Source organism: Rhincodon typus, chromosome 19 (assembly GCF_021869965.1).
Source record: "Rhincodon typus isolate 14 chromosome 19, sRhiTyp1.1, whole genome shotgun sequence".
Classification (NCBI taxonomy): domain Eukaryota; kingdom Metazoa; phylum Chordata; class Chondrichthyes; order Orectolobiformes; family Rhincodontidae; genus Rhincodon; species Rhincodon typus.
In genome coordinates, this window is record NC_063350.1 from 11670053 (window position 1) to 11681980 (window position 11928).

The window sequence follows — 11928 nt, forward strand, 5'->3', positions numbered from 1 at the left end:
AAACACGATCGGATTCATCGAGATGAATTTCATCTGTTCTCGGCGCTTGTTGCAACAAACAGCAATGGTGATTCATTCCAATCCATGAAATGTGGTTAAAAACAAGCAGGTGTATAATTTTTCTCAGTCTCCTCTTAGCCAGTCTAAGATGTAGCACTGAATCCTGAATCCCAGAATATCTCATATACCTGAACAGTATAAAATGCAAGAGGAGAACAGCATTGTTACAAAAAGTATTTATTTTGTACAGTCTCCAATGTACTTAAAAGTTTCAATCCTTTGATCAATAAAGGCTTTTTTTATGACAAAAGAAATGTCATGAGCTAAACATATCCTGGAATCCATTCACATATCAGCACTCTTAAGTTGGTTTCGTAAGGCTCATTGGCACGTAAACATTGGAAGCAACGTGTTCACTTAAGTACTCTCCTCCCTTCTCTTCATAGTCAGCCAAAGTTATCCAGCCCTCAGTTTGATCCTTATACTCAACAGCCCAATCCCGTGCACCTAACCAGCTGTCCAGAACAGGATCGGCAGCCATCGTTATCTGAAAGACATGAGGAGAAAGACATTTCTGATCGGTAATTGTCTCAAAGGAGTAAGTAACTTTATAAATAAAGTCAAAGAGACATACTGCACAAAACAGACCCTTCGGCCCGACTCGTCCATGCAGACCAGATATTCTACGTTAACTTAATCTCACTTGCCAGCATTTGGCCCATATCCCTCTAAACCCTTCCTATTCACATACCCATCCAGATGCCTTTTAAGTGTTGTAATTGCACCAGCCTCCACCACTTCCTCTGGCAGTTCATTCCATACACTGTGTGAAAACGTTGCCCCTTAGATCCCTTTTAAATTTTTCCCCTCTCACTTTAAAGCTATGCCCTCTTGTTTTGAATTCCCCTACCCTGGGGAAAAGACCTTGACTATTCACCCTGTCCATGCCCCTCAAGGATTTTATAAACTTCTGTAAGGTTGCCCAATTTCCTCCAATACTCCAGTACTAATTAATGCTGACATTGTGTTAGCTCTTTGATGTGGTTCTCAAGGATAAAACTGAACTTGAATACCCAAGTGTTTGATATAATCTATTTTCCGTTCAAGACTTGCGTTCTAAAACTGCCCATAAATATGCAAAAGCCTCTATCTCATGCTTACTGAAAGGGTTTTAAGAAAGGAATCTAGGATTGTCTTAATCCAGCTTCTAGTTGTGGCTCTTAATTGGTAACAACTTGACAATCTCGATGACACCTAGGACTGGTAGATGCAGAGACTGAGTACAATTATTGTAAAAGTTTTCCATTCCCGAGTACTAAAATCCCCCAGCTTGATTAGCACAAAAATGCACCCTGTTCTCAACAACTGGAAACTGTGAATCAGCAACGTTACACCACGCTTCAGAAGTTAATGCGTAATTCCTCAGAAGATAAAGGTAGAGCTTCAGATCCGCATTTCTAGTGAAGAAACCTCCTACTTCACAGTAGAAAAACAATGAATGGAAACAGAGATAACAAGGTGTAGAACTGGATGAACTTTGCAGGCCAAGCAGCATCAGAGGAGCAGGAAAGCTGACGTTTCAGGTCTGGACCCTTCTTCAGAAAATCTTCTGAAGAAGGGTCCAGACCTGAAACGTCCAGACCCAAAACGTCAGCTTTCCTGCTCCTCTGATGCTGCTTGGCCTGCTGTGTTCATCTGTGTTTCTCCAGCATCGGCAGTTCCCACTATCAATGAATGGAAACAAACGGGTTTCCAATAGCGTGGAAGAGGTATCTACTAATCTGAATTGCTCCTATATATTTTCTTGTACTCAGCTATACAGACATTAGTGTAGCTCTCTAAGACTATTGTTTATGCTGATGAAAACAGGTAGGAAACTTCACAAAAGAGAACTGTCTTCCTTTGTTGAACTCTACATACCCCCCATTTCTATAATGAAAGAATTGACGAAGCACAGTGGGTGACAATTAATGACCAAGGACAGAAATACAACCAAATGATTGTCTACTCCTAACTGCATTTTCTCCCCCACAACAGTCACTGGGCTGGGTCATTAAGTGTGTTTAAGGTTGAGATAGACAGATTTTTAATCAGTAAGGGCATCAAGGATTATTGTGAAAAGGCAGGAAAGTGGAGTTAAAGATGATGATCAGTTCAACCATGATCTCAATGAATGGCAGAGCAGACTTGATGAACTGAATGGTCTATGCCTTATGTATGAACATAGAACATAGAACAGTACAGGCCCTTTGGCCCACGATGTTGTGCCAACCTATTATCCTACTAAGATCAATCTACCCTGCATACCCTACATTTTACTATCCTCCATGTGCATATCCAAGAGTCGCTTAAAAGTCTCTAAAGTATCTGACCCCACTACCACTGCCGGCAGCACATTCCCCATGTCCACCACGCTCCGTGTGAAGAACCTACCTCTGACATCTCCCCTATACCTTCCTCCAATCACCTTAAAATTATGCCCCCTCGTAATAGTCATTTCCGCCCTGGGAAACAGTCTCTGACTATCCACTCTATGCCTCTCATCACCTTGTAAACCTCTATCAAGTCAACTCTCATCCTTCTTTGTTCCAATGAAAAAAGCCCTAGCTCCCTCAACCTTTCCTCATAAGACCTGCCCTCCAGTCCAGGCAGCATCCTGGTAAATCTCCTCTGCACCCTCTCTAAAGCTTCCACATCTTTCCTATAATGAGGTGACCAGAACTGAACACAATTAAGCTGATAGTTCTCAGGCAACCCACGGCTCACCCTGCTAAACTTCAATCAAAATAGAGCAGCAGAACTTTTCTATAAACAAAGATACATTTGCCAAGCTACAGAAAATATTAATGCTGAGGGAAGTTTTACTGCATGGGTTATCTAATGTCACAGCGAGGAAGACAGTCTATATTGAGACTGCTGTAAAAAATGAGCAATATTTAGAAACCAGGTTCAAGGTTCACATCAATAGCTGGAATGATTAGTGCGCCTAATTTACACTATTTCCTTTTTTCAAAAAAAAGTAGTCTTAAAATTAGGAGGTATTTATCAAACTCTGCTGTACAAACTGTCATGATTAACAGTTGCTTAACCTGAGAAACAGGAGGTGTTTGATGACAATGAATTTCACTCTGTGGAGTGCTATTCACAGAGTGAAGAGTTACTCATAGAATTGTGATCCAATAATTTCTCTTCAAATATACAGTCTAATTTACTTCTTCAAACAACAACAGCAAGTTTTCCCAGCAGCTGGACCAATATTTCTCCCTCAGTCAGTATCATCAACATCAGTTTAACTGGTCATTTGTCCCACCAGCTTCTTATAGCACCCTTCTGCAGACAAATTGGTTGCTAATTTTGCCTCCATAACAGTGACTGCACCTCAAAAATTAATCAATTGACCTGCAAAATATTTGGGATATCTTTAAGACATGATGAGATGCAATACTAAAGTAAGTTGGTCTTTTCTTAAATGTTTTTGAAAGGGTATAGGGACAAAGAACAGTCCAGTATTAGCTCTAATAAAGGGCTAAAACCAATACACATAGGATGGCTTCCACTTCTGTTAAAATTCCAAATATCAATGAATAACTTAGATTAAATCATCATTAGCAATCACTTGCAAACGAGCACGATTATCCACCTAGGAAATTCCGTGTTACTGGTCATGGACTCCGTAGGTCCTTACATGGCTGAAAGCCCAATCCTACAGCCACGTCTGACTATACATTTGTCACGTGTTTCCAGAATATGGAAGTCATTCTCAGCCTTGAGATCATTAGCATTCCTTTCTCCGTTCTTTTTTCATACTTCCTTATGCCAACTGATGTTCTCAAAGAATTGTGTCCCATCATACAGACATTTCCTCCAATTGGTTCCTTTTGAATGAGCATGCCCGATGTGTTAATATCTACATTGCATTTCTTGAAAGAAGCCTTCAGGGAGTCTTTGAAACAATTCTTTATCTTCCTCTCCTTAGAGTGCTTTCCTTGAGCTGGGTGAAGGTGATTTGCTTTGGCAGTCGGAACTCAGGGATCTTAAGCACATAGCCGACCCAGCAGAGCTGGTTTTGGATGATTGTGGCCTTGAAGCTAGTACTATTAGATGCTTCAAGGACACGAATGTTAGTACACCTGTCCTTCAGCTGATGTGGAGAATCTGTCTCAAACAGTGCTTCTCAGCAGTCTTGAGGTGGCGTCTATATGTGGTCCAGGTTAAAGAGTTGGAAGAATGACTACCTTAAATGCAAGGATCTTGGTCTCAGCACTGATGTCACAGTTTTCAAAGACTCTCATCCTTTCGCGTCCAAAGGCATCACTCACAGGTTGTATGCGATGTTGAAAATCTGCATCAACGTCAGCCTCAAAGAACAGGTAGCTCCCAGGTCAAGGAAATATTCCACGTTTGGAAGGATTTCTCCATTGATCATAATGGAGGGATGAGTGGGTAAAGGATTTGTTTCTTCTTGAGGCTTCAGGATGCTGCCATGAAGGCATTAAGTGAGGCTCGGAGATTCTCTTCCGAGACAGCAGAGATGACATTGTCATCCACATAATGAAGTTCCACAAGTGAGGTCCATGTTGTTCTCTTCTTGGATTTCAGCTGATTGAGGTTGAAAAGTTTTCCGTCCATCCTGCAGACCTTTGATATAGAATGAACTTCAGGTGAAATCATGTAACCCCATGACCACGTCACAGATTACGTTTCTATGTGCAAGATTATTCATATGTTTATTATCTATTATTCCATCATGGGTTTTCAGGCTCATGTGAGTTATAGAAAACCCATTAAAATTGTCAAATCTGTAGACATCTGTAAAAGGTGTGGATTAATTCTCCTATAATGTATTTTGGGTCCCTAAGAATCCAAGTTAATCAAAGATTAAGTTTGCTTTTATTTATCCAATACAGGCAAGCTGAAAAACAAATATGTCTTATTATTTGTCCCTATCCAGTGGGTTGTTGTTAGCTCAGTTGGCTGGATAACTGGTTTGCGATGCAGGCTGACACCAACAGCGTGGGTTCAATTCCTACCCTGGTTGAGGTAACCATGAAGGACTCTCCTTTACAACCTTTTCCTTGGCATGAGGTGTGTGGACCCCTCAGGTTAAATATCTACCAATCATCTCTCTTCCCTAATTCTCTCTATGGTTGAAATATGGCGACTTTACCTTTACCTTAGTTGTGTTCTCTGATTCGTTGTAGGTCCTCCCCACTCCACCAATTAGCCAAAGGGCAGAATCAACTCAGAATGCTTGAAATTACGAGACGATTTTGCCCATCAAGACCGTGCCAGTTCTCTGTAGTGGAATCCACTCTGTGCCAGTCCCCTGCTCTTTACCTGTAACTCTGCATGTTTATGTCCCTTAATTGCTGATCCAATCATCTCCACTTCCAGCATCCTCATAAGCAGAGTTCCTCGTTATTGTGGCTTATTGCATAAAAAAATTTCTCTCTCATAAACCTCTGCCTCTCACCATATATGAATCTTTTGAAATTGAATGGTCAATGAATTAATGTCAAATTGGTTATCTCAAATGAAAACCACCATAGCAGTAGGAAACAGGAGGTAGCACAAAGAAAATGAAAATGATACGAGTGAGAGAGCTGTTTTGTATCCCATGCTTAGGCACTATTCATAAATGATACGAAGGACGGGTGTATTTTTTTGAAAATTATGCATCTTCTGCCTTTTTCACATTCGGAAATGAACACTGACTAAATAGAAGTCATCTCCTTTTCCACATTTGTCATTACTGTTGCTCACTACAGCCCACACAAACATCACTTTGAATCCAGAGCACCTGGAAAGAGGATCGAAATGGTCTCATGGCAAGTAGCTCCCTCTCCATCCGGGTCTTCATCCCAGGATATAGGACATTGCCGCCAGTGAGGAATACATTTTGTACAAGTTCATCCTGCTGCTCCTTAGGATATCTACAGAATCAAAACAAACTTATTCTTTAATGTGTTAATAAGAGAAAGTTAGCTGGTTTCTATATCTTTCTCAACTCTTCTTCAGCCTGATGAAAGCAGTGGGATGTGAATCAGCTACAAAGAATGAGATGGAATCCAGTATTGCATTGGCAGCCCATTAACTATGGTTTCAATCTCCTTACACTGCAGTTTCACCCTCGTCTAGGGCCATCAATACCTGATGCAAGTCTCCAGTGCAGTTCCTGTACTGTGAAAAGTCAACTTGCCAGGCTCTGTTCAATCTAGAGCAGAAATGACCCACTGTTTTGGCATATACAAGCCACGATTGTCTAAATATACAGGGGAAACACAAGAGACGAAGCATCCTGCCCTCATTGGTAGCGAGCTTGGAGGTTAGAATTACAATTAACTGGGCAGATTGGAACCTGAACCTTGGCTGCCTTCCTCTCTCAACTGGAATTAAGTCCTGGGCAGGAAGGCCCACAGTCTACCCTCCAGCCTCGCTGCCAACTGAGGCCCCTAAATGGCCCAATCATGACCACTCAAGGGCCTGCTGCCATTGGAATGATCTCGCAGCAGCTGGGTTTATCGTTGTGTGCTGGGCACGGCAGCTAAAACCGTGTGACCAGGCCATCATCTCCGGGGAGCAGATGTCCCTGGACCAAAGGCATCTGTGCCTGAATGAAGGACTGGACATTGGGAACAGCAACCCCCTATTCCCATCTCCTCTGGATCCCCCACCTTCCACTCTCAAAGCTGTGTAAGTTATCTGCAGCCTGCATTGCCCTGCAAAATGGAACTCTGGTGGGCATTCTGTCTGCAGCAACCACGGATCCTGAGCATAGCTGTTGGCTCTCTATCCCTTGTGTCTTCATTCCAGGGGAAATCCACCACAGGTCCCAGGCATCAGCATGCTAGTAACATTGTGTAAAGTTGCCAGGCGACAAAAGTACATATGCCATTCAGGACTGTTTGTTCTCGACTTAAATGACATTATTACCTTTTCAAGTGAAGACATTTTAAAATTAAGTACATCTCCATTCTGGCAGACGTGCATTGGACTTTTAAATAAAAGGTTGTGAAACTATAGGAAGGAGGGAAAAAGTTGGTGGTGATATATTCTAAGGATCAAAAATAGAATGGGTTTAAACAAAATGTTGTAGGATTTCAATAGAGTGAGGGCAACCGTTTCCCTTGAACTGGACGATGTGGGTAATGTGTGCTGTGAACCCACATCCCATTACTTCTTGGGAACAGTCATCAACGTAATCATGAGCTGTGCTGCTGGTCTTATCATAACACATCATTCAACACAAAATTATTGGAAAGAATGTGACCGAAGCATCGCAAACGAGGGGAGTGCAGTTTCTGGTATTTACCATAAATACACAGATAACTTACGCAGGATTGACAGTGAAGAGGGGAAGATTTTAACAGATTAGTTACCAAATGTAAGCAAGCTGCTGAATAACTCCTAAGGACATACCTGTCCAGGACATATTGCAGGGTTTCTGCAATACCAGCCTGCTCTTCGCCAATCAACGATGGTTGAAATAGAATCTCAGGAACTCTGATTCGCTCACTGCCCAGGTGCAGCTGATGGTATTCAGCTAGATTGAACATCTGTCCAATTGGCTAAACCAAAGGTAGGATTTGTTAAGAAAAGGGAAAAAAGAACACTGATTATAGTGCATTCTGATCTTATCATCTTTTCAATTAATTAACTGATTTACTTGTTACATATTTATGAAATTTTGAGCTCAGTGTCTTGACACAGCAACACACTAACTTGAGGCTGTTATGGGTTGTTCTGCAAAACTATTTTTGAACATTTATGTCAGATTTCTCATTCTCAAGCCATTTGAGTGTAAACTGAGGATCAGAAATCTGAAGGATTAATGACGGTAAACTTCAATAAAACAGAGCAAGCCATTCGCTAGTGCTTTACTGCTGCAAAAAGAATACTCAAGACTGAATGCAGTATATTTGCGGTATATGTGTAAACATTTTCAGACAAATCTATCATTTTTCAGATGTCATGCATTATGACAAATTGCGATTAGTTTTCTTTGATGTTTACAACTATTAATGGAAAAATTTTTTCAAAAGGAACAGTAATTAGTCTCCCAATGATCACAGGATACAGCCATCTAAGCAACTTCCACATAGGGAATGTCCGATTGTTGACCTTATTGCTAAATGATAAAAGGTCTTTGGCCATCTTGGTAGTCGCAGGACACAAGAATAATAGAGGCTATTGACTCTTTACAATCAAACTCCATCAATTTGCCTGCAAGGGACCCAGATATGACAAATAGAGAACCCCAACAGAGCGCGCTTTTGGAATTAGAAGTCCAAAGACCCTGATACTGTAGATTAACCACATCCTCAATGAAATATTAGCTGGAATTTTACACTTCTCTGCTCGTGGGTATGAAGGCAGGGAGTGAGAATGTCTCATTAAATGGCTGCTACTTTCCCACCCACCCCCTGACCTTATTCCTATTTTTTTGGGGGTGAAGCGGTGGAAGTGTCCAGCAGCCAGTCCTCCCTTGGGCTCGTTTAGGTCCTTAATTAAGTACCACGCAACAGCCTCAAATCCATGCCTGCTTGTTATCTTACCCACATCAGGACAGGATCATAACCAAGTGGGTAGCTCAGCAGTACTAGCTGTGCAGGCTAATGTCAAACAAGAGACCGGAGGGACCTGCTTAGAATCGCTGGCATTCATCGGAGGCTCCTTTGCCACCTCCCAATGAGGCCGTACGCCAGCTCCCTCTAATCCTCACCCCACCCCCCACCCCACCCCCCTAACACCCTCCATCACTGTGGTCTCTCAAACAAGTTCACCTCCACCCCAAAATTGGGCCAAAAGTTTCACTCTTACCAAAATAAGGTTTCACTCAGCGTTAATTGGCTGTGGGGGCAGCCTGTATCAACAGGGATGTATTCCTTTCCATCTCATCGGGTGGCAGGGCATGAAACTCCGCCGTGGAAAAAAACATCATGACCATGGGTGGCAAAGTGGCTCAGTGGTTAGCACTGCAGCCTCACAGTGCCAGGGACCCGGGTTCGATTCCAGCCTTGGGCGACTGTCTGTGTGGAGTTTGCATGTTCTCCCCGTGTCTGCGTGGGTTTCCTCCCACAGTCCAAAGATGTGCAGGTTAGACAGATTGGCCATGCTAAATTGCCCGTAGTTTTCAGGGATGTGTAGATTAGGTGGCTTATCGAGGGATGGGTCTGGGTGGGATGCTCCAAGGGTCGGTGTGGACTTGTAGGGCCGAAGGGCCTGTTTCCACACTGTGAGGATTCTATGATTTGAACCTTTGTTTCATTGATTAGTTTTAAAATAAACCTCTGCTCCCATCCAAGATGCATTGTCTAGTTCCACTGTCTGGACAGTAAAAATAGCTAGTCATGTAAAACATCTAACAGCTGAATATGGGAATTAAGTGTCAGAACAAACATATTGTACAGTTACGTCAAGTTTGTAAGCTTATCTTCAACAACTATATGAAAACACAGTCTAACTCTCAATGAGATTTACAGTTTGCGACTTACGCCCAGCTGTCCATTGTTCTATATGTAGAATCATCGAATTCCTCGAGTGCGGAAGAAGGCCATTCGGTCCATCAAGACCACAACAACACTCTAAAGTGCATCCCATCCAGATCTATCCCTGTAACCTTGTATTTCGCATGGCTAATCCACCTAGCTTGCACATCTCTGGACACTACAGGCAATTTAGCATGTTCAATCCACCTAACCTGCACATCTTTGGACTATGGGAGGAAACCAGAGCACCCGAAGGAAACCCACGCAGACATGGGCAGAACATGCAAACGCCACACAGACAGCCACCCAAGGCTGGAATTGAACCCAGGTCCCTGGCACTCCGAAGTAGCAGTGCTAACCTCCGATCCACCATGCTGCCCAAAAATTGTAACTTCCCAAAAATCCAAGAACATGTTCAAAGACTTTTTATCGTAAGATGAATTTCTGCTGTCATCTTATCGTGCTAGTACTCTAGATTTCTGTTTGAGGACTTGAATGCTACTTCCAGTGAGCTTTATAGAATCAAGGGCTGCGATCTTACAGAGCAAAAGTTCTACTATAGATAATACCTGAACTACGTTGGTTTGTTTTCCAAAGTCATTCTGATATTCAGGGAAAAGCTGGTCCAGCTCATTCACTCCTTCCAACTCGTCCATTGATTGATCACAACTTAGCACTTGATCCAGATCAGAAACCTGTTCATAACATAATCATTACAATATGGGAATAAAGTATTTACAGTACACCTCTGAATAATGGCTCTTAATATGCCCATCGTATTAAATTACCATCCAAACAAGCACACCCAAGACAGTACAGTTCAAACTTCCTTCATGTCAAGAACCACACAGGTATAAAATACAACCAAAGATATATTGAAACTGGAGATATTTCAGATTAATGGCAAAAAGGTAAGAATTTACTCAAGCTGATTTCTTGTGTTAAAAAAAAAAAATCAGCCAACTCAGCAAGGGTCGGGAATTCAACCTGTAGAACAGTAATACATCCTTCAGTGCGCCTACATAGAAGGGGAACCCACACTAATGTATTTTCCTAACTCTCCTGCTACCTATACTCAACTGAGCGTGTCTCTTTCTACTCACTCCCTCTTGCAGTATCAATGGGCTTACATTGCACCCCAGAGTATTCCAGGGTTCATCTGAACAGTCACTCAACAACAACCTTCTTTTCTTTCCACTCCTTGTGAATAGTATTTCAGCCTCAAATATGTTTGTTTCTCACTTTGCCTCTTCTTTGATTGGGCTCTGTGAGCATCTCTCTCACTCTTTCTCCCTCCCATGCTTTCTCCACTCAGAGTCTCCCTCTTTTCCTTTCTACATTTAGTGGAGCCCAAGCCATGAAGCTGCACATGAGACGTGGAGCAGATTCTATCAGACATGATGAATATGTGTGGGTTCTTTGTTTACAATAGGAACCACAAACTGAGCCTCTAGATACAATATTAATTATTGAGAGTGTACAAAGGTTGCACATCAAATGTGAGACTGAAACTCAAGTCAGGGAAAGGGAACAGGGATCAAATCTGACTGGGGAGGAATTGAAATTGGCCAGCAGCAGAAGTTGAAAATAACTAACTGGAAAGGAGAAAGACCAGAAATTCAACAAATGAGGAGAGAAAGATTCACAGACTCAGAAGCCAAGATTTCACCAGTAATCATAATAAGGAGGACATTTTATTATAAATATGGTCCCTTTGTCTCTAACTTTTCTTCACAAGAAAATAAGAAATAAAAACAGGAGTAGACCTACAGCCTGCTGAGCCAATTTTAACATCTAATAGATTATGGATGATTGTAGACTTCAATTCCACTCTCACTGTCCTTCGCTTCCCTGACATTCCAAAGATCTGTCTATCACAGCCTTAAATAAATTCAATGATGGCACATCTATCATTATCTGAGGCACAGAATTCCAAAGTTTCACAAGCCTTTGAATAAAGAACTCTCTCCTCATCTCAGTCCTAAATAAATGGGCCCCTTGTCCTGAAACAGTGTCCTCTTGTTCTAGGTTTGTCAGCCAGGGAAAACAGCTACATTGTCTTAATCTCTCTCTGGCAAAGCCAAAACAAAAATTCTTAATTTATTATTGTTTAGCTGGGGTATTGTGTGAAGTTCTGGGTCCCACACTATTGGAAGGATGGGGAACATACTGGAGAGAGTGCTGAAGAAATTTACAAGAATGGTTCCAGGAATGAGAAAGTTCAGTTATGAGGATCAATTGAAAAGGCTGGGACTGTTTTCCTTGGAGAGAAGGTAGCAAAACAGAGCGCTGATAGAAGTCTTCAAAAATCACAAGGAGGCTGGAGAGACAGGGCAGAGAGAAATGGTTCCCATTCATAAAAGGATTAAGAACAACAGGAGATATAAAATGATTTGCAAAGGAAGCAAATTTGATGTGAGAAAAAAACTTGTTCATTCAT

The 11928-nt window shown here is 41.9% G+C and overlaps 1 protein-coding gene across 1 annotated transcript; it reads right to left on the reverse strand.

Annotated features, from left to right (window-relative positions):
- Nucleotides 1–220: 220 nt before the first annotated feature.
- Nucleotides 221–10179, reverse strand: LOC125485448 (actin-related protein 5-like). Its single transcript, XM_048608267.1, has 4 exons — nucleotides 10058–10179; nucleotides 7420–7568; nucleotides 5801–5933; nucleotides 221–547 (listed from the first exon to the last, which is right to left on the reverse strand). Exons 1-4 carry the CDS (start codon nucleotides 10142–10144, stop codon nucleotides 362–364), a joined length of 555 nt encoding a protein of 184 aa, XP_048464224.1. The 5' UTR covers nucleotides 10145–10179; the 3' UTR covers nucleotides 221–361.
- Nucleotides 10180–11928: the final 1749 nt, after the last annotated feature.